The following is a 27,964-nucleotide window of genomic DNA, read 5'->3' on the forward strand; positions in this document are numbered from 1 at the left end:
ATATAGTGAAGTCTTCCTCTAACCTCTGACCAATCACACCAGGTATTTCCCAGAGGCAACCAGTGTACCCAATTTCATACAAATTCTCCCAGGACTATTTTACATAGATACAAATATACTGTATACATATCTTTATATACATAGTATGTTACCATAAACTTCTCCAACACTTTGGAAAAAGCAAAATAAATAATGGGAAATAACAAATCTACAACAATAATTTCCATCCTGTATATTTTGCTATAATTCCATGTTCTGAAGAAAAATAAAGCTCTTTGAGAAAAAGCAGAAGTTTGTGAAGTCCTTCACTCTTTGAGAGCATACAGCACATCACTCTGGCTAACATTGAGTCTCACTCGAAGGAGGAGGTCATTCCTGCTGGGCTCCACCAGAAGAATGCGGCAAGAGCCCAGCCGTGAGCACACAGCCATGGTCTCTGACATGGTTGGGTAGGGCAGTCCCTCCATTCTGCACAGAGCCACATGCTGACTGTATATCTGCATAACAAAAGTAAAGCAAAGGTTAGGAAAAACAATAATCCAAGGATTTTATCTGACCATCTTTTGCAAAAGCTGAGCACCTGGGGTATATTGGGTGATGCTCATCTTTAGTCCAGACACTTGAGAGGCAGAGCCCAGCAGATCTTTGTGAGTCTCAGGACAACCAAGGCTACATAGTCAGACCTAATGGCAAAACAGTCACTCATGCCTTGGATACCAAATGCTTCATCAGTAGATGCCCTTGCGCAAATGCAAGTGAGTGGAAAACAAGCTGTAGAACAGGACACAGTTCATCTGAACCTTGCTGTTTTATCATTTATCTATGTGACAATAGGCAGGTTATGTCACTTTTTTCTTTCCTAGTCTTTTTTTTTTTTTTTTGGTTTTTCGAGACAGGGTTTCTCTGTGTAGCCCTGGCTGTCCTGGAACTCACTCTGTAGACCAGGCCTCAAACTCAGAAATCCGCCTGCCTCTGCCTCCCAAGTGCTGAGATTAAAGGCGTGCACCACCACTGCCCGGCTTTTCTAGTCTTTTAAAGGTAATGTCTTGAAGTCTGTAGCTCATGCTAGACTGTAACTTACTATGTAGAGCAATCTGGCCCCAAAACTCTTGGCAATCCCATCTCATCTTCCACACCACATGCCTACGTAACATTTTAAAGCTTCAGTACAAGATGTACTGCACAAAATGACTATTAACTGCCAGAGAAATAGTCATGTATTTCACAGGCATTAAGAGTTCAAGGATTAAAAATGTAAATCCTCGGGCTGGAGAGATGGCTCAGTGGTTGAGAGCACTGACTGAGGTCCTGAGTTTAATTCCCAGCAACCACATGGTGGCTCACAACCATCTGTAATGGGATCTGATGCCCTTTTCTGGTGTCTAAAGACAGCTACAGTGCATTTGAATAAGTAATATTTTAAAAAAAAAGGTGAATCCTCCAGAGTAATTTCTGGAATATAGTACTGCTAAAGGTTACTCCTAGGTTTTGTTGTTGTTTCCCTTATTTAAAGGACAAGGTCTCATGTATTCTAGGCTGGTCTCAAAGTATGTAGGAGCCAAGGATGACTCAATTTATAAACCTCTCACCTCTACTTCAAAGCCCTGGGATTATAAACCACCATGCCTGGTTTATGTGGCACCGGAGAACTGAACACCAGGCCAACATTGTAGTTACTAAAGAATAACCTCAGCCCCGTTAACTTTCTCCCTATTCTAAGAACCCCAGACCCATCCATATCTAGAAGGATCAGAAAAAACAGCATTCAACCAATTACCTGTTGAAATGTTGCTTCCTCTAGCCCTGATCGACGGAATTCAGCAATAATGGCTCTTAGGAAGCTCTGTTCCAGGACAGAAGAGTTTCTTAAAGGAAACCAAGAGATGTGAATTCTAGAGGCTGCATGCACCACTGGCCTCAAGGAGGAAACACTAGGAAACATTTTCTTTATCACCTGACAAAAGTTCACACTTTCCCCAAAGTTATCAAACTGATAGAGAAAATGCTCTTTGGAAATGTGGGAGCATAGGAACTACTCCTAGAAGTATGCCTGCATCTCAAATGAACAAATGAATGGAAACAAAGGACTGAAGGTACAGGCAGCTGTGAGCTGGAATATCTCTGGTGCGAGCTATCTCTGAGTCTTCTGTAAAGAGCAAGTGCTTTCAATCACCATCTTCCTATCTGTTGTTCTTTGTGGGATTTCATTGTGAGCTCAGACTTTCCTGGAACTATCACTATAACTTGGGCTGGTCTTAAACTTGTGGCAATTCTCCTACCTTAGCCTCCCAAGTGCTGGGATTATAGACCTGTTCCTATAGTATTTATACCCAATAAAAGTTATAAGCATTCAGCCCTTACCCAAGGATTGTTTTTACCTTCCCGATTGCCCCTAAGGACTCTCTCTAGCTAAGTAAATCTGGATAGAAAGAGTTAAATCTAAGAAACAAGCCAACTGACAAAGCCCCTAAGCTGGGACCTATCCTCAGATCCTCCCAGAAGTGCAGGCAGTAGAACATATATCTTACTTGATGGCAGTAATATAGGACGAGGAAAACATTTCATCTATAGCTTCCATTAAGTGGGCCACAGTCACTAGACTCACAGAGTCATGCCGTAGATGGGAAAGCTCGCAGATCTCTGTGGCACGTCTGCAGATGTCCAGGCAGCGCCGGGCATCACCAGAGAGGGCTGCTACCTACAGGAAGGAACATTTTATTTCTTTCTTTCTTACTTTCTTTTTTTTTTGTTGTTTTTTTCGAGACAGGGTTTCTCTGTGTAGCCCTGGCTGTCCTGATACTCACTCTGTAGACCAGGCTGTCCTTGAAGCGCTGGGATTAAAGGCATGTGCCACCACTGCCCCGACGGAACATTTTATTTCTAATGTCCACTTGCAATCTCAGGTAAATAACCACTGGCTCTATTATTCAAATGCAGATGATTTCTGTGCCAACAGATCTTGGTATTGTTACTCATATAGCTACATCATATTTTATAAACACTCCCTCTCTTATCTTCTGATTGATTTAATAAAAAGCTGATGGCCGATAGTGAAGCAGGAAGGAATAGGTAGGACTTCTTAAAGAGATGGGTTGGAAGTATGGGTGTTCACCAGCCAGATGCAGAAGAAGCAGGCTAGAACTGAAGGAGAGGTAACTAGTGAGGCACACAGCAGAACACAGACTAATATATGTGGGCTAATATAAGTTATGAAACCTAGTTGGGAACAAGAGTAAGCTAGGCTTAAAGCTACAATTAATAAATAAGTATAAATATCAATTCAGACCTGGGGTGGGCATAGGAAGTCCTAAGGTTATAGGCTCTGTGCATAGCTAAAAGGATAAGGTGGTGCTTGTTGAGAATGGTCTTATGCCTAAGTTAAGGACAGCCTGGGAGCCTTGTGAAAGCCTGGAATAAATCACTGTATCATGTCTGGAATACAATTACTCCATCCCAAAACTGCTGTCCCATGATTTTATAGATAACACCAGTGGAAAGGGTAGAAATTCCATTTTATTATTCAGGAAATAAGTGGGGTTTTGTTGTTTGCCTTTGAGAAGGAGATGGAAAAAATGCTTATTGTTATAAGAACTTGGTTCTTTTCTCAGTATCCACATAGCCCATAAGCCCAGCTTCTAGGGAATCTAAAGCCCTAAACTAATGTCTGTGGTAATTGGGAATGATGATAAAGAAGCAAGTAAATCTATGAATTCAAGGCCAGTTTAGTCTATAGAGTAAATTCCAGAGTAGCAAAGGTTACATAGAGACCTAGTTTCAAACATAAAACACAAGGGTTCTTATACTGTGTGCCCTTAGAAGCAGTTACCACCAGCTAGAGGGAGAGCATATTTAGAGGTAAACTCCTTCAGTATGTAGTAAATTTGGGAGAATGGCCTGATCAATGCCTAAGAGAATTCAAGATTGGGAAGGGAAAGAAGTCAAATCCAGTCTGCAGACACCATGCAGGAGGAGCTGCAGTGGGCAAGCGAGCTTCTGGAGGCAGCCCACTGTTTTCAGAACTCCAATGGAAAGGCACAGGACTGCTTCTTGATGCCGATGTCCCTTCCCGTGTTTCTCACTGCTCATATATGTGTGCACTGTGTGACTGGGCATGGGAGACCCTCCACTCTATTGGGCAATTTTCCTGTAGATCAATATAAAGATGAATTTTCATAAAATAATACTGTTTGGATAAATTAATGAATTTATGGAACCTGATTTGATTTAAGTAGCTTTAGGTAGTTGATAGAAAATTTAATGAGATGGTTTAAGTTTTTTTGCCAAAAAGATGGCAACGTTAGAATTACACATAGAATGTTCTCCCTCCCTTGTAGAGCAATGAGGGTTGCATAGGTGAGAAAAGGAGCAGAGTGAGCTTTCATGTACAAGCACATAATAGTACTAGAAAGAAAAATAGGCTAGAGACAAGTTTGAACACATTCATTCTATCACAGAACACATTCACTCTAGGTTGGGTCTGAGTTCCTGGATCTCATATCTAGGGATGTGGCAAGAGGCTGCAGTGTGTACAATGAAAAGTCAGGGTGATGAATAAAGAGTAAATAATTCTACTATGAGTATAAGACTAGAAGACAGATGATTAGCCAGTTAATCCAAACAAGACTTCAAAACTAAGATATACAGATAAGGATCTGTTCATTGTCATCAGCTAAGTATAGGAAAAAACTTGCCACTATGGACTAGCGTGTTTAAACCTTGTTTCTCAATGCAGTGGGGAGACTGCTAATTAAGGCCCAAGTCTGCTATTGGCCGGATAGCCTTCTGAGGCGCAGCTCATATGGAGGACTCCCTCATGGTGTACAGTGTGAATTCAAAAGCTTATGCTGAGGCCTAAGCAAAATGAAAGAGAACACTGAGAACAAGAAAATCCCAAAAGCGGTTCTGCATAAAGCTTCTCTGTAGACTAGATCATTCTATATAAACAAGTCTTAATAATGACCAGTTTCTAAGGGTCAAATTTATACTGTCAACTCATTATTTCAAGGTTTTGGTCCTCCCTACATGGCTAGCATGGATCTAAAGGGTCCCTTTAATTACACAAAATAGTTTGTTCCTTCTATCAATTAAGGTTAGCCCATAACCCTTGAGGCCTTCTAAAGAATCATACAATATTCTTCCATAATTGTTTCATGTTTAACCACCCATCCACTCATCCATCCACCAAGACAGTAGTTCACAAATTTAGCCCTGCTGAACCAGAACTTCCTATATAGACCAGAACAGGCTCAACCTCAAGGATCTGTCTGCCTCTGTCCCTCAAATCCTGGAATTGCCAGACATAGGACTGAAGGCAAGTGCCACTGCCTTCAACCCTTTGGTATTTATTTTATAGTACTTCTAAAGTTGTCTTCATTCAGAGCATACAGCAGAGGGTGCTCAGTAGAGACTTGTTGAATGGCTTGAAGGTATAGCAAGGAACTTCCTGAAGATGACATACCTTTCTGGCTACCAACTGGATGGCATCGTCCTCAAAGGCCTTTAAGTGCTTCAGTCGGGACACTAAGATCTGTTTCAGCTGGCCGTGAGAGTAGGGCTGGAAAGACATCCTGGTGAGGCCCTGAGAAGTCAAGAGGACAGATCGGAGGGGAATCACTTGCAGGTCCTCAGCTTGATTCTCAAGTCCCACAGAACAATCTATTCATTTCTTCCCATTTCTCCTTTCATTTGCTGCCTAGTTGACTTGGATACCCGGCAGGACAGTAGATACCAAACTATTCTGTTTTATATTATAAACTTTTATTTTCTTAGACTCTTTCAGGGAGACAGAGGTGCTCTAAGGAAATGCATAGGTCCCACCTTCCCTTACCAAGGACTTCACAGTTTAATGCTGGTGCTTCCTGACAAACTATAAACCCATGAAGGCAGAGATTGTCTGGCTCTCTGCTTTATCCTAAGTACCTAAGAGGTGGCAGGCAGTACATGCTTAGATATTTTTAAAAAGTAATTAAACTTCCAGCACTTTGTGGGACCAAAAAGCCAAGGTATGGTATTTATAGAAAAGGGCAATCAATGTTTTTCATTCCAGCATAAAAAGTATAATTATAGCAGAAATCATACTTCCTGGTCCTTTATATTTTCATTTTTGCAGAACACCCTGGACTCACCAGTCGGCTAGACACACGGTTCATCATGATCCTCTCTGGAAGGTCCATGGTGTTAGCAATGGTCAATACTACCAACTGGGCTCCTTTGTGAGTAGGCCAATCAAAGAGGTTGTACATTACATCTTGTTTGTGAGTCCAAAGAAGGTCAAGCTGCCAAAGACGACAACATATATATGTCACTCAGAGACTGAGCCAGGACACATAAGTGATAGCCTGTAAGTTAGTGCATGTCTTGTCCACATCGCACTTTCTAATCAGTAAGGGAATCAATGGACAGGCTTCAGTTGATACAGGAGCCAGCACTGAGTGAATATGGGCAGTGAATCTCTACTCCCAGGGCACCTCACAGTGGGGCAAGTAGACAATGCCACCAGACAGAAGAACTGGGTAAGGTCAAACATGCTCAGACTCCAGGGAATTTCAGAACTGAGAACTGCAGGAGTGGAGCCAACTCCCTGCCAAGCTCTACCTGTTCTGGAGCAGGTAACCGTGACATCCCATTGAGAGGACCATGGCAATCAGTCACATAGAATAAAAACCCAGAGTTCTGAGGTATCTAGATAGGCCCCAACTGTTCAGCTTCCCTTCCTGGGCACTCCTTCCCACAAAGGTATTTAATGCCTGGTTCACCCTGAGTAAGGTATATGCATTCACATCCACCACCAAATAAAACGGGTTGGACAAGCAAAGACAACTTCTTAATCAAGACTTGCCACAGCAGAGACCTTTGTTCTAACACTCACTTGGAACCAAACCAGGTTCCACTGCAGTCCTGGGTTCAGTCTTCTCATTCCTGCACTGCCCACAGATACCATGAGGGGTAGCTTGAACTCCCAGTGGCCACATCTGGGTACACAGGAGGCTGGCAATCATCAGACTGCACTGTTTCCCATCCAAGACAACATGGACTGAGGATCCCCATTACGAACCGTGTCCTGCCTCCTCTGAGCTGCTTGCCAGCTCCCCAGCAGCACTTGGGCACCCCAACAAGGCAGACATGTACCCCGGGACCTCACCTCATCTACAAGCAGCACAGTGGTTTCCTTCTGGGACCCTCGGCTGCAGAATCTCTTCGCCAGCAGTTCTGCTGCATGATTAGCTGTTGCCTTCTGACCTGTCAGTTTCTGCACAGGGGAAAAGCAACTGCTGCAGTAAATAGTAAGGACTCCACTCCCGATCGTAAAGTTGGGTCTGTAAAAGGAAGCAGCTACTCCTTTCCTGTACTCTGGCTCTTATTCTAGTCCCTTCACCTAGAGGGATAGTATCTGTTCCAAGGTAACAGCCAATGAAAGAACGAGGTTAACATCTAATCCCTAGACATGACATTTGAGTTGAGCTAGGGGCCCCTTCCATGTTGGCATGTAAACAATCAATATTTAGCCTCCTAGACCAAGATCTAAAAAGTCTAAAAAATTCCGCCTGCCTCACCCTTGCCACCTCTGGATAAATAAATTAGTGAAGTACACATAAAATTAAGTAATCCATTCCTTTTCCATGTGTTTCTAAGGAACTGTTTCCCCAACCTCCAAACAACTTAGCCTACCTGTAAAATCTGCACATAGACTTGGTGGGGTTCTGTCAGCTTCATCCCATTAACCTCAATGTATTGAAAGGAAGGAACATCATTTGTTTGTGCTGCCTGCTGCAGACAGCGTATGACCTCATGCACAGTGGCTGTCTTCCCTGTCCCAGGGACCCCAGAAATGTACATACACCTAGAGCAAGAAAACAATATACATAGGCTGGGTCCATGCCACCCACATGTTAAGAAAGAGCAAGAATAGTGAAGACTACCCTAGGAAATTGGTCAGTTAGACTCGTTAAGACATTCATTCTATAATCAAGGGTATATATGTGCAAACTTAGTACCCAAAAATCAACCCCCCACCCCCCGTTCTTAAAATTGAGACAAAAATCCCACCAAGCAAGCCTCAAACTCACTATGTAGCCAAGATGACTTTGAACTCCTAATCTTCCTGCATCTACCTCACCACTATATACATTTTATGTAGCACTGGGGAAATCAAACCCAGTACCTTGTACTTATCAGCTGAGCTGCAGCCTCAGGTCTCACTAGTTCCAAAAGGCAGAGTTCTACTCTCCTAGGCTTAGCAACCAAGCACCCAGGGTAGGCAGAGCCCTTACTAAACCCACCTGTCTACTCAGCATTACTCACCCTCCAGTCCCATCAAGAAGTTTACTTTCCACAAAGCTGTAGATGTCTTGGAATTCCTGCTCTCGACAGGGAAGAGAGTCAGGCACAGCAGAAACATGCAGCCTACAGTTGGTGGTGGATGGAAGAAAAGAAAGGCTTTAAAGTCTGTCACCATCTACCCACTAGAATGAAAAAGACCCTTCTATTATTCCTATATGGAAGCTCTATGATAAAAGGAAAGGCTTCACATCTTACCTCTCTCCATGCTGCCCCACCCAACTTCCCCTTTCTACAACAGAACCACTTGGGTAGATGCAAATCTACTACTTTCCAAAAATCTTGATCTCTGACAGAATCTAGGTTCCTGCATTTTAAAAGAATTCCTACTTGGGGCCCTTAAACTAAGAGGCACCAGCCATAGAAACACCTCCCATTCCCAGAGATGATGGCAGCCAGCACTGGAGGGGTTTCCTTCCGTTTGCATTAGTCAGTCAGAGGCTGTTTAAGAGGTCTTTGAAGGTGCTTGTTGTACTATCTGTGAGTATAATAGTACCAGCTCAACCAACCTCCAATGTATGTGAAGAGGCGGCCCTGTCGCTCCTATCTACCCAAGCAGGACCCCTGAGTAGCACTACCTCAGCCGGGCCTCTTCAAGCACAGTAGCTGGCTCCTGGACAGCCAAGTTTCTGTCTCGGATCTGAGGAGTGGCATGATGAGGTGTTCTAGGTTTAGGCTGTATTTAAAGACAATATTAATTGTAATAAAACAAACAAAACTACCCAGAACAAAAGTTAAACCAATAAAAGACAAAAGGCAGTCTTATCTCCCACATGCATAAAATAAAAATTATTCATCACCTATCCCTACCCTCTCACATCAATCATGTTCTCAGTCCAAGCATGATCCCCCTTTTCTAATATTTATATAAAATTGGGATTAAAATAGTTAATTGGAGAAAATAAAAAATACAGACATTCATCCAGGAATGGTGGTACACACAAACCCCAGGAATTAGGAAGCAGACACAGGGCAAAGCTATACAATTAGACACTCTCAAAAAAACAAACAAAATCCCTAGGGCGACACACACACACACACACACACACACACACACACACACGCACACACACACACGCACGCACGCACGCACGCACGCTATGCAGGTGTTCTGCCACTGAGTTATATTCCTGGCCTATTTCTAAATATTTCAAAGCAAAAAAAAAAAAAAAAAAGAGGTATCTCAACCCACTCTGTGGGGAGAAGAGGAGCCACAGGTCATGTTTGATTCCTGAAATCTTTTTTTTTTTTTTTCCATTTGGAAATATGGATAAGCTTTGACTCAGGAAATTCTCAATCTATAATCTGGCACTTTGCAAAAAACCCAAAAAAGCCTCATCAGACTTTTCTACTACAAATCCCTGTCACTATACTCACTCATAGGCCTATTCTTTCTTTAAAAACAGAAAAACTTTATTTCATGTGCAGGGGTGGTATGTCTGTCTGTCTGTCTGTCCGTCCGTCCACCATGTGCATGCTTGGTGTCCGAAGATACCAGAAAAGAACACTTAGTTTGCCAACAATGGAATTACAGACAGTTGTGAATTGACACTGAGTGCTGAGAATTAAACTCAGGTCCTCTGGGAAAACAAGTCCTTAAATACTGATCCATTTCCCCAACTCCATAGGGTCTTTCTTGAGGGCTACTCTCTGGAACAGGCCAGTGCTTTATCTTATTTCTCCTCCAGGGGTGGAGTAATAGTCATATCTCCAATTTTTCCCCAGGCACAATGTGTGCAGACTCTGTTTAAAAGGTCATTTATCTATTAATTGGGGAGAAAACAGCAACCACAGGAAAGTACCAGAAGCCTAGAAGAGCCATAGAGTCCTTCCTTCTTTTCAGGTGAGACCCAGGGCATGTGAATAAACAGAACAGAGAACTTTTTGCACGAATACTGTAGTAAATATGGCCTCTAGTTTAAATGGTATCTGCTAGACTCCCTTCCCTAGAGGCTGTTCTCAGATTTCAGCCTCAGCTCCACATTGATCTGGAAACATGGAAAACAGTACTTAAGAAAGCATTTCTTAACTGTATGTTAAAGAGTTCTGTTGGGATTTATCCTGGTATTTCTCAAACCCACTTCTGTCCGAGAAGACTCCAACACCTTTAATGCTGTTACAGTTCCACAAGACTTCCTTCCATTTTGCTATTGCACAGCCATTACCACATTGAAGCAGGACTCCTGGTTTCTCAGCTGCATCAAGTGCAACCTGGGCTTCACTTTCCTCTGCATGCCAAGGGAAATGCAAACACCAGGATACAATAGTGTCTGTACATCTTGCAGGAGGCTGGGCCTTCTGCCATTTGACTCTGGTCCTTAAGAGGAACTTGAACCCAAATCACCTGAACTTGTCACACGCAGTAGCACATGCTTTAAGTCTGGGGCCAGCCTGGACTACATAGCAACACACTGTCTAAAATAACACAAGGGTAAAAAGGTCATCTTTAAGTAGACTAATATTCAGTCCTCAAGTTCATGTAGGCTTGCTCCTCTTAGGGAGACTATTTTTTAACTATGCTAAGAATCCAACTGCTACTGTTTGGACTTGGTATTCTTTACCATACAAGAGAAACATGTCACTGGGGAAGAAACCCAAAAGAACCTTACAGTTTTCTTTGGTGACTTGGAGGGAGTCTGCAATGATGGCTTAGAGGCCATTCTCCCGGTCCTGGTCCTGGACTGCCCCAGGGAATTTCTTGTTGGAAGGGATGGAATAAACTCATCTTCCTCCCCAGTATCGGAGTTTGACACTTCTGCTGAGGATACGGACTCTTCATCTTCTTGGTCACTTTTATCACCATCTAGAAGGCTGAGTGATGGAGACTAATTATTTTCTATTATCAAGTGTGCAGGCCTTAATAACGGTATAAAGTGTGCTTTAGAGGCACTATAGTCTATTCCACCAGCAGGCAATATGGGATTTGTTTCTTTTCTGCTATAGGCATTACATATTCCACTAAATCCCTCGACAAAATATATTCCCTATTTTATTCATGAGGAAATAGGTATTACAAATGTTAATCCTCCCAAATTTCAGTTTCAGAAGCCCAAATTCAAACAGGTCCATCAAAATCAAAATGAATGCTTTTAGGTATCCCATATCTCCAGACTTGCTGGAAAAACCAGGCATGAGCCAAGGAACCACAAGGCCAGGCTAATATTTCCTGTCCCTTTCAAATTATGACAAAATGCTTGTTGAAAATGGGAGTATCAATGTACTGGCCACTCTAATATAAGGGATAGTATGCAGAAGGGAGTAAAGCTGTTTTGCTTTTGAATGGCCAGTCTTACCAAATCTGCTGCCTAATCCTCTTCAGAGTCAAGAGAGAACTCCTTCTGTGAACACGATGAGAAGTACGGATGGGTTCTTTCTGAGTTTCTTGTTCTTCTGCCTTCCTGCAAGGTTCACATTGGGGTTACAGGAGGCTCTTGGGATACCAAGGATCCACTGTATGTACTGGAGACAGCCAGGTCTCACTGTCTTCTATTCTTTTTATACCAACCTTGCAGGGAGTTCATCAAACTTTGCTAAAAAGCTTATCAAAGAGATCCAATTTTTTAACACATCATTTAAATCAGACTTATCACACTGCTACCAAAGACCAAAATGGACTAACCCCTATCAGATTTTGTCCCTTTTTTATTTGTCATGTTGAAAAAGTCTCAAAGTTAGCAGAAATATACTCAGCATAAAATATGTATTGAGCAGCTTATTATGAGCAACGTGCTAGGAATCTCTTGTTAAGAAAAATTGAAAATCATGTTATTTGTAGTCTGTCAAATTTTTATCATACAATATTATCTGATGCAGAAATTTCTGGTTTCTTTAACAAAGTTGTGCCATGTGATGTTTTTCTGGAAGCTGTCTTGTGAGAGGGCATGTGATGTTTTGTTGAAAACAGACACTTGAGAGGGCCCCTGATGTTAAGAACATAAATAGAACCCACAAACAGTGAAGGACACTGTTGCATTGCTAATCCATGCAAGGCTTCACTGGCCTTCACTTTGTAGAGAGAAACTCACCAGAGAACTTCTTGTGGTATTCCAGCTGATTCTGGCCACTTCCACGGACTCATGCTGCTGCTACTAATTTGATGTTTGCTATTGAAGTGAACTGCTGGTATCCAGACAGTGAAGCGTGTAATCGCCACAAGGAACTACTTCTTTCTAAACAGGTCCACAACACCCTTTTCCTATTAACCTTTCCCCCCTATCTCTGGTCAGTGGTTTAGAAAGGGGGTTGAAGCATTTAAGAACTCTAAGTAAAGTAGGTTTTCAAAACAATTTAAGCTTACGATTAGCTACCCAAACTATAAGTGCCAAACCATAAAGCTACCCAAACTATAAGTGCCAAACCATAAAGCTTGTCATAGGTTTATTGTCTTTTTTTAAAACTATATTTAAGAGTAGATTACCAACCTGATTGAAAACAAAATGATCATTAAACTGTGGCAAAGAGACACAGGAAACAAATGAAATCCAGGACTGTGAAGCAGTGCACTTTCAGAAACAACTATCAGTATTTTCAAATGACATTTAAAGAAAAAAGCATTTCTTTCTTTTTGAAGATAATGTCACTATGTAGCTCAGGGTAACTTTGAACTCACACTAGTTCTGCTTCTCCCTCCTGATTACAGGTGTAAATTACAATATCCAAACACAAACAAGCACCCCAAAATACAGATTTCTGGGAGCTGAGTTATGGAGCACTCTCAGTCAACAATACTAGGACGTCTATCTCTATAACACCCATTTCTTGCCACATAAAGTATCTCCCATTGCTTCACGGCAGGGAGCAGTGCTCCTGCTTACCTCCGCATGTAGTCTGGTGTCAGACTCTTAGAAGGCTCCACCGAAGATCTCAACCCGTTCTTGATAGGACTAAGTGCACTCTCCACACTAAGCTTTGTGGTGATCATAGCTGGGCCCCGGGCTCTCAGAATCATGCTACCTTTGGCACAAAAAGGTTGAGCCTGTCCATTTTTTCCTATAGTTTCCAAAGCTGAAGAGGTCTTGATTTTACCAGGTTGAGACTTTTTAGGTGGTGACGTGGTCTCAGAGAAGGCTGCTCTTCGTTTAGATGTTTTTTGAGAATCCAAGGAGTCACACAAGATCTTCTGTGACAGCCTCATGCTAGACTTCCTGGTAAAGCCTAAGCCTAGAGAGACAGACAGTATTATACCTATTAATACATATCATCAATCTCACGATGTAACTGAAGTAACACAACAGAAGTTATTATACTTGGAATTAACCCACATTATCCTCCTGTGGGCCAAATGGCCTCTTCATTTCTAAACAGTTTTTCTATTTATAAATGTATTCAACTTCTGTTTATTACTTTTATATTTCTGCCATTTGACTTGAACCTAGGACCTTGCTAAGCATGTGCTCTGCCACTGAGCTGCATCTGCAGGATCTAGAATTTGACTTCCAGGTCAGCTTTTATAGATAAATATTCAGTAATTAAACTTTCCCAAGTCAACACTGCACAGTATTCACCACCAATGCCACAGAATTTGAAGGTATTTTACAGTATATTACTGAGTGTCACCAGTCCCAAGTTATTTCTGTTTTTTTTAAAACCCAAACTATATCTGCCAAGATAAAGGAGGGATTTCTGAAGACAATCTTTACATGTAGATCTGTTCCACACTTGCCAGGATTATGAGAATCAAGAATCACAGCCCTTCAGATATATAGCCGAACTATTAAAGAGGTAAGAGGTAGGGGTGTGTGTGTGTGTGTGTGTGTGTGTGTGTGTGTTTGTGTGTGTGTGTGTGTGTGTGTATCCCTAGCAAGAAACAAAAGGTGAATAAGATTCAACCTTGTCCCACGGGACATGCTGATCTAACTGAGGGATGGCAGAGACCCCAGACAGGGTTTCTCTGTGTAGCCCTGGCTATCCTGGAACTCACCCTGGCTGGCCTGGAACTCCCAAGTGCTGAGATTAAAGGCATGTGCCACCACTGCCCAACAGGAATGCCTGGTCTTAAAGCAAACAAACACACACCTTTGATCTCAGCACTCACAGGATCTAAGTTTGAGGACAGCCTGGTTTATAGAGTGAGTTCCAGGAAAGCCAAGGCTACACAGAGAAACTGTCTTAAAAAAAAAAGAGCAGTCGGGCAGTGGTGGCGCACGCCTTTAATCCTAGCACTTGGGAGGCAGAGGCAGGCAGCTTTCTGAGTTTGAGGCCAGCCTGGTCTACAGAGTGAGTTCCAGGACAGCCAGGGCTACACAGAGAAACCCTGTCTCCAAAAACCAACCAACCAAACAAACAAACAAAACCAAAAAAGCGTAGAGGAGGCAATTTGAGTCATATACATGGTGTGAAACAGATACACACAGAGCTTGAAGAGACATCTAGTGTCAGTGTGTGTCATTAATTAAGGTAGCTGTATTCACAGCCATCAAAAGCTAGAAACATCCAGATGTCTTCTATTAAAAACAAATAAGGTGTAGTTATTAATACAATGGAGCATTGCATATAAAGGAAATCACCAATAGGGCGATAATAGGGATGACTCCCAAATGGATGAAAACTAAGAGAAGAGAGCCAGACAAAAGGCCACATTGTGATGCCAACAATGACATCCAGAAAAAGCCAATTACAGAGGCAGCAAACATCACCAAGCAGCAGGTGTTGAGGGAGGAAGAACTAGTTTATTATAAAGGGACATAAGCACACTGAGGGAAAACTATTTTATAATCCCACTTACCATCGAGTTCCAGCAACTTCTTTGCATTGGGGGTGACAGTATGAGCAGGAGTCTGGTGAGATTTGGAAGTGGAACGACTTGATTCAATCCCTTTGACCTCCTGTTCTGTTGTGTTCCAGGAAGGGCTCTTTACATCCTTAATCTCGGCTTCTAACGGTTTCTGGCACTCAGAGCCATCTTCTAGTCTCCTCAATGCTGTAAGTACTTCTGGAGGAAGTGGTGCAAAATTCTTTTGATTCCAGGATAGCTTCACAAACAGTGTCTCTTCACTTTTCTGACTCACAGGGATCACTTCTTCTGGGGCTAATGCCACTACCTGAATTTTGGAAGTGAGACGAACAAGAAAACGTGAAGAGTACACAGCCAAGAAAGACTATAATGGCTGTAGTGGAACCTATTTAAGCTCCCATCTTTATCTGAAATGCCACCTTTTATATTTAAAGAGACAGACACTGTACAGCACACTGATAAGGAAACTGAGCATTTAAAAAGTCATGAATAGTTCAAAGATTTTAATGAAATAGAAATTATTCCTGTTTTGTTTTTGAGACAGTATCTTTCTATGTAGCCCTGGCCTGCTTCGCCCAGAGATCTGCCAGCCCCTCCCTCCTGTGGACCACCACGCCCAGCAAATTATTCTTTTTCTCTCTCATAGGCTATACTATTTTTTGGACAGGGTCTCTTGTAACTTCTGATCCTCCTAACTTTACATCTTGGGTATTGGAATTCCAGGTGTGTACCACCACAGCTGGGTTACGTACTGCTGGGGATTGAACCCAGGGCTTCATTCATGCTAGGCAGATGGTCTACTTACTGGACTATATCCTCACCCTGCCTGGCTTCTCTTCTTCATGCTTGCTGTCATCTTATTTCAAGCACATATTAGCTCATTCCTTGCTTGCCCTCCACCCCCAATCTGTTCTCCTAGGCCAAACTCCCCAAGATTGCGCCACATGCTAAACAATTAATGGTGGCACCAAACAGCTCCAAGATCAGATGACTTAAATTGGTTCTCTTCTCTCTCTCTCCTCTCCCCCCTCAAACCCCCTTTCTCTTTGATTTTGAAGCCACTGGCTATCCTGGAACTCATCTGTAGATCGGCTGTGGCGTAGAACTCTGAGACCCACCTGCCTTTGCCTCCCAAGTGCTGGGATTAAAGTCGTGAGCCACCACCTCCCTGCCTCTTAAACTGTTTTTCAGTGCCTTCTAAGATCAAGCTCTACCTCACTTGGTGCTTGTTGTTCTCTAAATGCCCTTGCACACTAGCAGAGGCTGGCTTTAATAACAGTCCTGCTTATAACTCCCAACAGCCTGTGTTCCTTAAATACCAGGTTGCCTCTGCCCTTCTGTTGTAGTTACTTTCTATTGCTATGATAAAACACTGACCAACACTAACTGGAGGAGAAAAAGGTTTATTTCACCTTACAGCTTGAAGTCATGGTAAAAGTCCATCACCAAGGGAACTGGAGGCAGGAACCGAGGCAGAGGTCAAGGAAGAATGAGTGCTGTCTACTGCCCTTGCTTTCTTTTATGACCCAGGAGGAAGCATACTCAGTGGGCTGGGTCCTTCACAACAATCATTAATAAAATGCCCCAGAGACTTGCTTACAGACCAATTTGTTGGAGGTATTTCCAAACATCTCTCATTATGTCAAGCTGACAAAAACTAAACAGCACACCTTCCAAATCTACATGCTTCAACGTCTACCTCTACCTTTCCTGCCTTCAATCATTTAACCATGAAATGAATGTCTATAGCTAGATCAGACCAGTCTCTGTGGCCAACTGTTAAACCAATTCTCCACCCAAAGGCAAACTTCACAGGACAGCATAATCCTACCTTGGGATATGAAAACAGCTCTAGAAATAAGACTCAACAGCTCAGCTCCTGAACTGAAAAATCCTGTAACACAGGGTGGCCTTTAGCAATTAGCACTCTCTGTACTGAGTTATTCAAGGTGAAGAAGTCCTCATTATATATTGTCTTACAATGTTCTGTGCTCATATCATTTTCACCAAAGTACATTTTCTAATTCCTGTTCTACTTTCCGGTCATAATCCCCATGTTGCTTCCTCTAGAAAGCCCAGAGCATATGTTCTGTGCTGTCAGTATCTGTGTGTTGGGGCAAGCAGCCAAACAGAGAGGATTAGAACAAACTTCAAATTAGAACTAGTAATATTTCTGAAGCCATGCGGTGTGGGTGTTAAAGATAGAACCCAGGATTTCAGGCACAAACCTGAACAGGTCCAATGATGCTCTCCACATAAATGTTGTTACCACAGTCAGAGCAGTCATACCAGAATATCTCCTGTGCAGGAGGCCTCCGGCCTAACAAGTGCCTTTTAGAGAGAGGAATCTCAGAAAATCGGACAAACCATTGTACTCGTGCACATTTCTTAGGAGGAACTTCAGCTCCTAGGTGGACCGAGTGGAAAGGGAAGATTAATTAGTAAGGCAAACAATACATAACTAAATACCGCCTATGTGCCAAACACTACACAACAGATATATTCATTCTCAAAAACTCTACAAAGCATGCACTATACCTATACAGGCTATGAAACCAAGTTTCAAGGACCTAACATTTGTCAACAATCAAAGGACCTATCAGTACCAAAATGACTCCACAAATATGTTTTATGTTGCTCCACTTTTTTTTTCCTTTTCATTTAGAGGCAGGGTTATATAGTCCAGGTTGTCCAAGAACTGTATTTATAGATCAGGCTGGCCTCAAACTCACAGAGATCCACCTGCCTCTACCTCCCAGTGTTGGAATCAAAGGAGTGCCCCATGTTTTATAAAAAAGATTTTAGGGCTGGAGAGATGACTCAGTGGTTAAGAGCACTGACTGCTCTTCCAGAGGTCCTGAGTTCAATTCCCAGCAACCACATGGTGGCTCTCACCATGTGGCAATCACATGGAATCTGATGCTCTCTTCTGGTGTGTTTGAAGAGAGCAATGGTATACTCATATACATAAATGAATAAATCTTTAAAAAGAAAAAGAAAAACCATGTGACAAATCTAATGTGGAACAGAGCAAATAAAAAAGAGTTTACTTTTATTTGATATGTATAAGTGTTTTGTCTCAATATATGAATGGGCATCACTTGTATGCAGTATTCATGGAGACTAGAAAGGGGTATCAGCTTCTCTGGAATTGGAGTTATAGACAGGGGGTAGTAGGAACTAGCCCTGGATCCCCTGAAAGTGTAGTGTTTTCAGGTACTGAGCCATCTTCCCAGACCCCCATGCTCTACTTCTTTACAGTGTTTATCAGTACACACGGAAATTTCCAAAGGGATGGAAAACAAGTTACTATAATCACTTAAAATATTAATGAAAAACCTTTACAAGTTAATGATTATTAAGAAGGCCCAGGGCTATAGAGATGGCTCAGCCAGTAAAGGCTAGGCTCACAACCAAAAATATAAGAAGGCTCCCAGTTAGGAATGGTAGTTTATACCTATAACCTCAGCACTTGGTAAACAAGGACGAAACATCACAACTTAAAGGAATAGATTTCAGTTTAGGGTACATGAGACTTAATCTCAAAAACTAAACCAAAATAAAAAATACTGGGATACTAAGAAGAGTCAACAAGTAAGGGTACCTGGGGTCAACCCTGAGACCCTATAGTTAATTCCTGGAACCCAAACGTGGGAAGGAGAGAGCCAACTCCCACAAGCATTCTCTGATTTCTCTCATGCAGACTATAATGAACTTGTACACACACACACTAAATAAAGAAGATAAATAAATGTAAAAACAAAATTAAAGTCTTTGTAAGAACTCAAACAATAACCACTATGATGACTTTTGGAAACACAGGCTTATAAGCTTCAGCTTTATTATTAGAATTTACCATTATGATAACATTCCAAAAACAAAAGGATATATTTTCAATAGTATGACCATGGGCCTCTATCCTTAATGCTATAGAGATACTAAGTCATCAATGGAAGTTCTACACAAGAGCTCAAGTCTTATACCAAGCTCACACTCCTGCTGATTCGTGCCCTCTCTAGTAGATAAGGGCTTGATGAAGTTTCTCTCCATGCTTGTCAAACATTCCTCCCTCTCGTCTATGCTCTTCCTCATCCCGTTTCGGCAGAGAACCTCCAGAGGACTCTGGCAGCTACGTCCCTAGGGGTGGCTTTACAGTTTCAGACTGCTCCCTGGCTTCTTTCTTGTTGCTTTTTGAGAGTAGGTTTCTCTGTGCAGCCCTCTTACTTCTTGCTCTTCCCTCTGGAGTTCTAGCCTGTTCCTACTTTCCCAGACATCAGGAAGTAGCTGTGAGTACAATCTTGCTCACTAGGCAGACCCTGAATCTGAACCTATCCCAGCCTCTAATGAAGAGCACCATTTTTTTTCTAACCTGTAAAACTTTGTTCAAAAGTTCCCATGAGTTAAACATCAAAAGTGTTTGTTTTCTGTCTGAACAGGAATTGTTACACCTTTCTAATTTCTAATGCAATTTGCTTCCCCTCTTCTTGTGAAGAAATCATACTTGAAAAATTCCATAGTAACTTCCTCATATTAAAACTAAAAAAAAAAAAAAAAAAAAAAAAAAAAAAAAAAAAAAAAAAAAACCCTAGTAGTACAAATCACCAGTTTTCCTACTGTCTTTCAAAATTTCTACCTCCCCCCTCCCCAAATGCTGTACTCAAGAACATTTTTGCCTCTAAAAATTATGGAAAGGCTCAATTCTTGAGCCCTCTAATTCCATTTTACCCCATACCATGCTACCAAGTGCATAAATCGTGCCCCATAAGATAAGGCTCCCATTTCAGGCCCAAACTCACCATTTTGAAATAATTCAATCAGTTTAGCAACATAGGGCTTTTTATTATCTTCCCCTTGAATCAATACAAACTGTCCAACCTGGATGTGAATCTCAGAACAATCATTGATTTTCATACAAATTCCTCTAGAAAGTAACAAAGAAACATAATAATTAAAGTGGAAAAAGATTTTTAGAATTTGATAGTAAAGACAACATTCATGCCTGTCCAGTTCCCTCTTAAATGCTTGTCTGAATGTCTGCCTATGAACCACATGCATGTGTTAGTGCCCATGGGGGCCTGGACACCCCCTGGGACTGAAGTTTACAGAAAGTTGAGTCATAATATATATGGAGGAATCAAACTTGAATCCTCTGAAAGACCAGCCAGCGCTCACAACCACTGAGCCATTTCTCAAGTTCAAAGATGTTCTTACAACTAGAAATTCCTCTAAATGGTTTTTCTCTAAGTTCTGCAATTATCTTACTGGGAAAACAATGTACCCAGTGAAAGTACACAAAATGGGTCCAATGAAGAGTTTTCCAGATACAATAGGGCAGGTGAACACACGGACTCAAGGCAATTGTGTGACAGCATGCTCAAGACTTTCACAAGACTTTCACAGACAAAAACCCTAGCACAGAGAGAAGGAGGACACAAAACCCCACCAATAGCTAAGTGGCTATTGTCATTTGATAGCTAGGAGAGGGAGAGTCAGTTTTAATAAACTGATCCCTATAGGGCAGGCCCACTCCCAAGACTAGCCAGACAACACAAACTTAAGTCATTTGGTAAATGGGGTAGGGGGAAAGGAAAGAAATCTCAAGTTGGGTAGAAAGGGATGAGATAGGAGAGTGGTGACAGGAGGAGTGGGGAGGACAATGAAAGATCAGAACACAGAATGGAATTCTCAAAGGATTAAAATAGTGCAATAAACAAGTAGAGGGCAATCAAGGAAGCACTCAATTTTCACCACCTTCCGGTCTCCAGTGAGCACACAGACCACACACATACACCACAGGCACTCACACAAGCACAATGTTGGGAAGGACACAGCACCAACATCTCTTTATCTTTTAAGTTTCAAATTCACCCTAAGTAGATGGCATTATGGTATACACATCAAGTTTTACTAACAAACCACAACAGATGTTTTTGCATCACACAAAAAAAGTCTTAACAAAAATACTATCTATTGTCCTTCAAACCTCAATCCACATTGAATAGATCAGTTTAAATAAACTATCAAAGGTTTAGCCTGAGAGGCTACATTTTACAGTCCAACCAAAGAGCTTCACTACTTACTTGTACGTTTGTTGGAAATGTTTTCGATCCAGTAATGGCCTGCCAACCCATGAGAAAGTTTGTCTGGTCTTCTGCCTTGTGAGATAGGATGGCATGGTTCTGATGGGTTGTAAGATATAGTCAGTCCCTGCCTTAACTGAGTTCAGCATTTTCTCCTCAATACCCTTGCCCCACTACCACACATTTAAACCAATAACATTTTTTTCTTTTTTTAAAAAAACAAAACAAAACAAAAACTTTTTTGTTTGTTCTTCAAAATACTGTCTCTTTACACAGCCCTGGCTGTCCTACAACATACTATGTAGACCAGGCTGGTCTTCAACTCATTAAGAGATCTCTCTGATTCTACCTCCTGAGTGTTGAGATTAAAGGCACGTGTCACCATGGCTGGTTTGCAATAATACTGAAAAAGTCAATCTTATTGGAAATCAAATACAGGCGATTTAGTATATTTTATAGAGAGACTTAATATAAAAAAATATAAATAAAAAATTGATGTCTTCAGCTAGGGTAAAATATAATGCAGTAAAGAACAACCAATGGTGCAAAGAACCTAAAGGAATGACTGAATGTTAGAATCAAGTCTTGTGATTCAGGGAGAAAGTGTTTTTTTTTTTTTTTTTTTGGTTTTTTCAAGACAGGGTTTCTCTGTGTAAGCCTGGCTATCCTGGAACTCACGCTGTAGACCAGGCTGGCCTCGAACTCAAAAATCCACCTGCCTCTCCCTCCCAAGTGCTGGGATTAAAGGCATTTTTATTTTATGTATTCACCATTGCTCTCTTCAGACACACCAGAAGAGGACATCAGACCCCATTGCAGATGGTTGTGAGCCACTATGTGGTTGCTGGGAATTGAACTCAGGACCTCCGGAAGAGCAGTCAGTGCTCTTAACCACTGAGCCATCTCTCCAGCCTGAGAAAGATATTTGTGAGGATTTATGAGCTGAATATATTAAGTTATCAGCAGACATTGATAACATGGACTCAAACTAGGGGTTACCAGGGATAGTGGTATAAATCTACAAAAGCAACATTTGAGGGAGTAGTAATGAATTTTATCAAATGTGTCATTCCACTTACATCGGGGATAGTATTGGCAATATGTTTTTGTACACAGTGTAAAATCTGTATTATTTGAAATGCTGATTTCTCTATCCCATTATCCGGTTTCAGTCTGGACACAGTTTTGTTATGTTTATTCTTAGAATCTCCTGTCTCAAGTTTGTATAAATATTGCTCCTCATTCTCCACATTGCTAATAAGTCAATGAGTCAATACAGAGCTTTGGAGAGGATAAAGTGGACCTTTCAATTCTAGGAGGAGTACAGAAAGAGACAGGAAAGAAGGAAAGAAGGGAGGGAGGGAGGGAGGGAAGGAAGGAAGGACCAACAAGGAGAGATAAAGGAAGCACCCAAAGAAAATTGGAACAAAAAAAGTGCAAAAAAAAAAAAATATGCAACTACTATGGGAATATTGTCTGGGAGGATGCCTAACTAGGCTGGAGGTTCAGAATGGCGGAATAACTGCTCAGTATTTGGCTCAAGGCAATTTTAATAAGTCTTAGTCTTTCAGTGTGGTTATTTGGGAAACTAGTTGGTTAAATACTACACCAGTAATAATTTTATTAATCTAAATTAACATAATAATCATTTTACAGAATAAAGACCTAGCCCAGTTAGTGTCATGTAAGCACAAGGACCTAAGTTTATTTCTCAGAAAGTACAAAAAAAAAAAAAAAAAAAAACAGGCATAGTGGGATGCTCTTGTTATCCTACTGCAGGGGAAACAAAGGCAGGTGAATCCCTGGGTCTTGCTGACAAGCTAGGCAACCTACTTGGCAAGTTCCAGGCCAATAAAAGACACTATCTTTAAAAACAAACAAAAACTAGGTAACAGCTCCTAAGGAGTGGACCTCACATGCACATAGAAATACAACCATACAAAATCAGTAACTAACTATACTTGCTTTGGCAGAATATTTTTCTTTGCATGTGATAGACCCAGATCTGAATATTGTGAATAGGCTAAAAGAAATGCCGATATCAAAGTACTCAGTTGAAAGCTGGCTCAGCACTTACCAAGTTCAGCTCCCAGCACCTACATGGAGGCTCACAAGGTCTGCAACTCCAGTTCTAAGGGATTTCATGCTTCCTTCTAGCCTCAAAAGCAGGTAATGATAGGTACACATATATACACACTGGCAAACAGTTATACATTAAATAAATCTCCAAAGCACATTTTTTAGAAATAGAAAACTGGAAAAGGACTGAAAAGTCTAATAAGATTCTCTCTACAATGGATTTAGACATTATAATCTCTCAGTCCTAATAAAAATATCAACCAGATCAATCTTAGAATTAAGTACTAAGCCTTTAATCAAAATTTTATGCTTCTCATATAGGGTTGACATTACTCTGAATTATTAATGAGAACAAAGTTTTGTTGGAATAAAAAAATTGTAAAAGCTGTACATATCCAAATTAAACAAATTGATTTCCTCGAGTTCTGTGGCATTGTATCCTATATTCTGCTCAGAAACACTTGATCCCCCAAATTTCTCAGCTTTAAAAAAGTATTTAAAAACTCCAAGAGTGAAATGAAGATACTGGGTTAATAGGGAGTCTGGCTCTGGTCCCTTCTTTCTGCAAAGAATCAGCGTTCTCCTTTATTTATACTTCGAATGAAGTTTAGCTTTGCAAAAACCTCAGGAGTTGGGCAGGGAAAAGAGATACATGAGTGACAGCCTTAAAACTTCAGCATTTGGGAGGCAGAAACAAATACATTTCTGTTGAGTTCCAGTCCAGCCCTGTCTACATGGCAAATTCCAGGTTAGCAAGGACTACACATAGTGAGACCTTGACTCAAAAACAAAAAACAACCAACAGGTGCAAATGATCATGCTATGACTGTGGAGTATAATTTGAACACATTCCCAGTGTCACTAACCTGCACTGCTCTGGCAGCACTACTAGAGTGACTCTTAACCAAACACAAGGTAGACCTAAACAAAGAGCAAAGAAGCCAGCCAGGCCCAGTGATATAGGAACATAATCCCAACTATTTGGGATTCCGAGGCAGGAGGACCACCAACTTCAAGGCCTGTCAGACAGCACGGGCAAATTAGATGCTATCTCAAAATGTGAAAAAGGGTCAGGGGGATGTACTTTCAGCTCTAGGTTCAATCTCTAGTACTTGGGAGAAAAAATAAAATTGAATTCATACAGTTCAATAACGTTTTAGTAAAAATTAGTTAAAGTGCTTGAATCTATACAAATGTTTAAGGAAAATCCCAACACTTACTTTCAACATATATTCTTTTTATTCTATGATGCAACACACACTTGTAAAAAATAACCTTGTAACTTGCCCCAGCTTTCCACAATGAAGCAAAGCAAATGTCTCTCTGAAATAAAAAAAGCAAAGATTCAAGTAAATAGTAGTACTCAGTAAGTATCCATTTAAATAAAATGGGAATATTAACTGAATGTCTATATAGAGTTCTAGGGCAGCCAGGCTGACACACTGAAACCCTCTCTGAAAAACAAAACAAAGTAACAAAAACCTTATATAGTCATTTCTGGAAACTAAAAAAACTTTTATACAAATTCTTAGATATATGCCCACTCTATGACCCAGCATATATATATATATATATAGAACCAAAATGTTCCCATTGGTAGTACAGAACAAGAAAAGTAATCAAACTATGAAAACTGCATTGTTGTGGCTTGGAACTGTATTCCCCCAAAGGCCACTTGATTAAGCCATAGCTGCCATCTGATAGGCTTTTGGAAACTGACCTCTTTAATGGATCAAAGGTTCATAAACTGATGGGCTATTTGGGAGATGATAGAAACTTTGAAGTCTTTTAATATATATATATGTATATATATATTTTGGGGGGGGGGTTTCTGTACAGGGTTTCTCTGTACAGGCTGGCCTTGAATTCAGAAATCCGCCTGCCTCTGCCTCCCAAGTACTGGCAAGTGCTGGGATTAAAGGCATGCGCCACTACTGCCCGGCTGAAGTCTTTTAAAGTGCAGGAAATGAGCATTGGAGAGGTGGCCCAGCGGTAAGAGTCCTTGTTGCTCTTGTAGAGAACCTGAGCACCCACATGGCAGCTTAAAACTGCCTTTAACTCCAGTTCAAGGAATCAGACACACTCTCTGGCCTCTGAAGACAACAGGCACATACTTCATGCATAGACATAAACATGACTTAGGTAAAAGGAGTAGGTCCTTAGAAACAAGCCTTTGGGGGATCCTGACATGACCCTAGACAGAAATCTGAAATTGTAAGACAATGTAAATCTATCCTCTTTTTTAGTTTTTTTTTTTTTTTTAAGTATATTGTTATAGCACCAGAAAGTTGGCAAACATGTGCACACACAAAATGTATGATACCTCATAAATGAAAAGATGGCAAGTTAGATGCCTATAGTACAAAAGGCCTGCTACCTGCTGTGCTTAGGACTTCTTTTCAGAACTCCTATTTATCAACTTCCTACTGAGGAATGACACTGATATAAACGCATGCTGAAGTGCTAACACACAGTTCAATCAACTGCTCTTCTCCCCGCAACCCCCATCAGCTCATCAATTATCAGCAAAATGGTGAATGGACTGGAGATTGAGGATTGGCTTGGCCAAGAGAAAAGTCTGACTTCTAGAGATACCCACTGAAGGTCCTGATGTCAGATATCCCAAATTTGAAATATGCACAGCACCCAGTAGAGGAGCTACACCCTTAGGCAAAAACAGAACCTTAATAAACGTTAAGCCCAAACTCTTGACATATGTACCCCATATGTATCTTTAAAATAATCCCAACAATGTATGTAAATTCACAGAAAATGCTCAACGATAACTATTTGCTAATGAAAGGTAGAGGTTGTCTTTGTAAGAGTTAACTCTGAACAGTCAGATACCAATGAACTACCTTACCTTATGTATCTTCTTATTAACTGTGAAAATGGACAGCATTTACTTCTGGCAGCTTATTATAATAAATTAAGCTTTCCAATCACAGAGTGGCAGGTCCACCAGACTCATTTCTTGATCCACAAAATGGAAATAATAGTATCTTTTTTTTTTATTTAACCACTATTATTTGAGGCCTGTGTGCTAAGCACTGTTCTAAGATAATCAGTAATAAGGTGAGAAAATACAGTATGATAAACCAATGTCCATCCTACTATAACCAACTATTGAAACAATAGACCCTTAAAAGTTTGAGTTATCCCAGGAATTTCATCCTGAAGAATACTGAAGCCAGAGGAACAACTTGTCTTCAGAAAGGACTAACAACAGTTCTGTAGGAGGCTCTCAGGAGAGAGAGCTGAGATAACTGTGTGTGTCTGTGATCTGTTCTAACTGTAGCACACATGTGAAAACAGAGGACAATTTGAGGTAGCAGGTTCTCTCCTCTCCAGTGGGTTCCAGTTTAGTGTCAAGGGCCCATGCTGGTTGAATCATTATGAAGGTACTAATTTGGTCCCCTTTTCTTGGAATGTTGAGGATGAGTGGCAGAACTTGGCACAAGCTTTGATCCTGATAAAGTCTGATAAAGCTACTTTCTTGCATTCAAATATAAAGGTCAGCATTTTATTTATATCTTATGCACATAAGTAGATGATATGTATTTCACAACTCAATTCAAAACACTGCACTCACTTTCACAGAATTCAGAAACCTCCAAATATTCAAATATTGCTTCTAAAAAATTTTTAACTCTAGTCAGGCATAGGCCGGTGGATCTGTTTTGAGTGTGAGGACAGCCTGGTGTACAGAATGTGTTCCAGGACAAACATTGCTACACAGAGAAATCCTGTTTTGAACCCCCTCCCTCACCTTCCCCAATCTAATTTGGAAAAAGCCGAGTGTGGTGGTGCAGGCCATTAATCCTAGCGCCTCAGAGGCAGAGGCAGTCTCTAAATTCAACGCCAGCCTGGTCTACAGCAAGTTACAGGACAGCTAGGAATACACAGAAAAATCTCTAAAAACCATTTCAGTAGAAAATAAAGTACGATTATTCGACTTTTATGGGAAACTAAAATGACCTCATGATAGGAATCTCCCAGCTCATTAGAATTCCCAATTTCTCCAATTGTTACGAGAAGGCTAGACCCAAGATAAGTAGAAAACGAGCCATTAGATGTTCTCTCCTGTGACTTGGGGATGAAAGATCACCTAAAGGCAAGCCATTTGGAGAGGAGACCTGAGGAGTACAGGACGCGAAAGTGACCTAGACAAAGTCTGTCTCTGGGCGAAATCACTAGTGAAGCGGATGGCAACTCAGCTCCGCTTCACTAGTGATTTCGCCCACACATATACATTTCAGCTCCGCGAAAGGTAGCGAGTGCTTTTCAGAAGAAGTGCACGTGGAAAGCCAAACCCTTAGGCTACCCACAAGGTCAGGCCTCGCCCGCTCCTCTGAGGTGAGGTCTCTTCCAGTGCAGGAAGTGTTCCAGGAGCTCGGTGGAGGCGGAGAATGTTTACGCTCTTGCGAACCGTGCTGGCACTTAAGGCCCTAAGTGCACGTGTGTGGAGTCTGTGGACAACGACCCGCACTCACCTCGCCGAAGCTTGCCAGGGCTGTCCGGTCCCCTCCGCTTCCTACTACTTGCAGTCCAGGCACTGGGGTAGCTGTAGAACGCTCGCTCTTACAGGTTAGGGTCCTCGGGGCCAGGACAGCGGCAACACGTAGTCACCACGATCAGCTGACTAGGAATGGAAGTCGGAGGGAAAAACTTTTCGCGCCACTAACCGAAACCCCGCCCATAGTCTGATTCTGATTGGTGTTTCTAACATCTCGCC

At 41.4% G+C, this 27,964-nt stretch overlaps 1 protein-coding gene across 2 annotated transcripts; it reads right to left on the minus strand.

Moving 5' to 3' along the window:
- Positions 1 to 217: 217 nt before the first annotated feature.
- Orc1 (origin recognition complex subunit 1) lies at positions 218 to 27,934 on the minus strand. 2 transcript variants are annotated; one of them, XM_076934498.1, is made up of 18 exons: positions 27,723 to 27,934; positions 24,450 to 24,552; positions 21,151 to 21,249; positions 19,867 to 19,991; positions 17,299 to 17,477; positions 15,062 to 15,377; positions 13,152 to 13,497; positions 11,631 to 11,735; positions 10,947 to 11,148; positions 8,916 to 9,013; positions 8,302 to 8,403; positions 7,669 to 7,840; positions 7,142 to 7,249; positions 6,126 to 6,275; positions 5,459 to 5,578; positions 2,529 to 2,698; positions 1,778 to 1,865; positions 218 to 497 (listed from the first exon to the last, which is right to left on the minus strand). In XM_076934498.1, the coding sequence occupies exons 3-18, from the start codon at positions 21,243 to 21,245 to the stop codon at positions 306 to 308; spliced, it is 2,568 nt and encodes an 855-aa protein (XP_076790613.1). In that variant the 5' UTR covers positions 21,246 to 21,249; positions 24,450 to 24,552; positions 27,723 to 27,934; the 3' UTR covers positions 218 to 305. The 2 variants fall into 2 exon arrangements, with proteins under 2 accessions (XP_076790613.1, XP_034359167.1); XM_034503276.2 differs by lacking the exon at positions 24,450 to 24,552 and having other exon boundaries at positions 27,723 to 27,859.
- Between the last annotated feature and the right edge of the window lie 30 nt (positions 27,935 to 27,964).

Source organism: Arvicanthis niloticus, chromosome 5 (genome assembly GCF_011762505.2).
Source record: "Arvicanthis niloticus isolate mArvNil1 chromosome 5, mArvNil1.pat.X, whole genome shotgun sequence".
Taxonomy (NCBI): Eukaryota; Metazoa; Chordata; class Mammalia; order Rodentia; family Muridae; genus Arvicanthis; species Arvicanthis niloticus.

Excerpts from the sequence above, each read along its gene's own strand:
- Orc1 (XM_076934498.1), bottom strand. The coding sequence starts at position 21,245 with ATGCCATCCTATCTCACAAGGCAGAAGACCAGACAAACTTTCTCATGG. Across the intron at positions 17,478-19,866 it reads GATTGAATTATTTCAAAATG|GAGCTGAAGTTCCTCCTAAG; the intron begins GTGAGTTTGGGC and ends CGGTCCACCTAG. Across the intron at positions 13,498-15,061 it reads GAAGTTGCTGGAACTCGATG|GCTTAGGCTTTACCAGGAAG; the intron begins GTAAGTGGGATT and ends CTGTCTCTCTAG.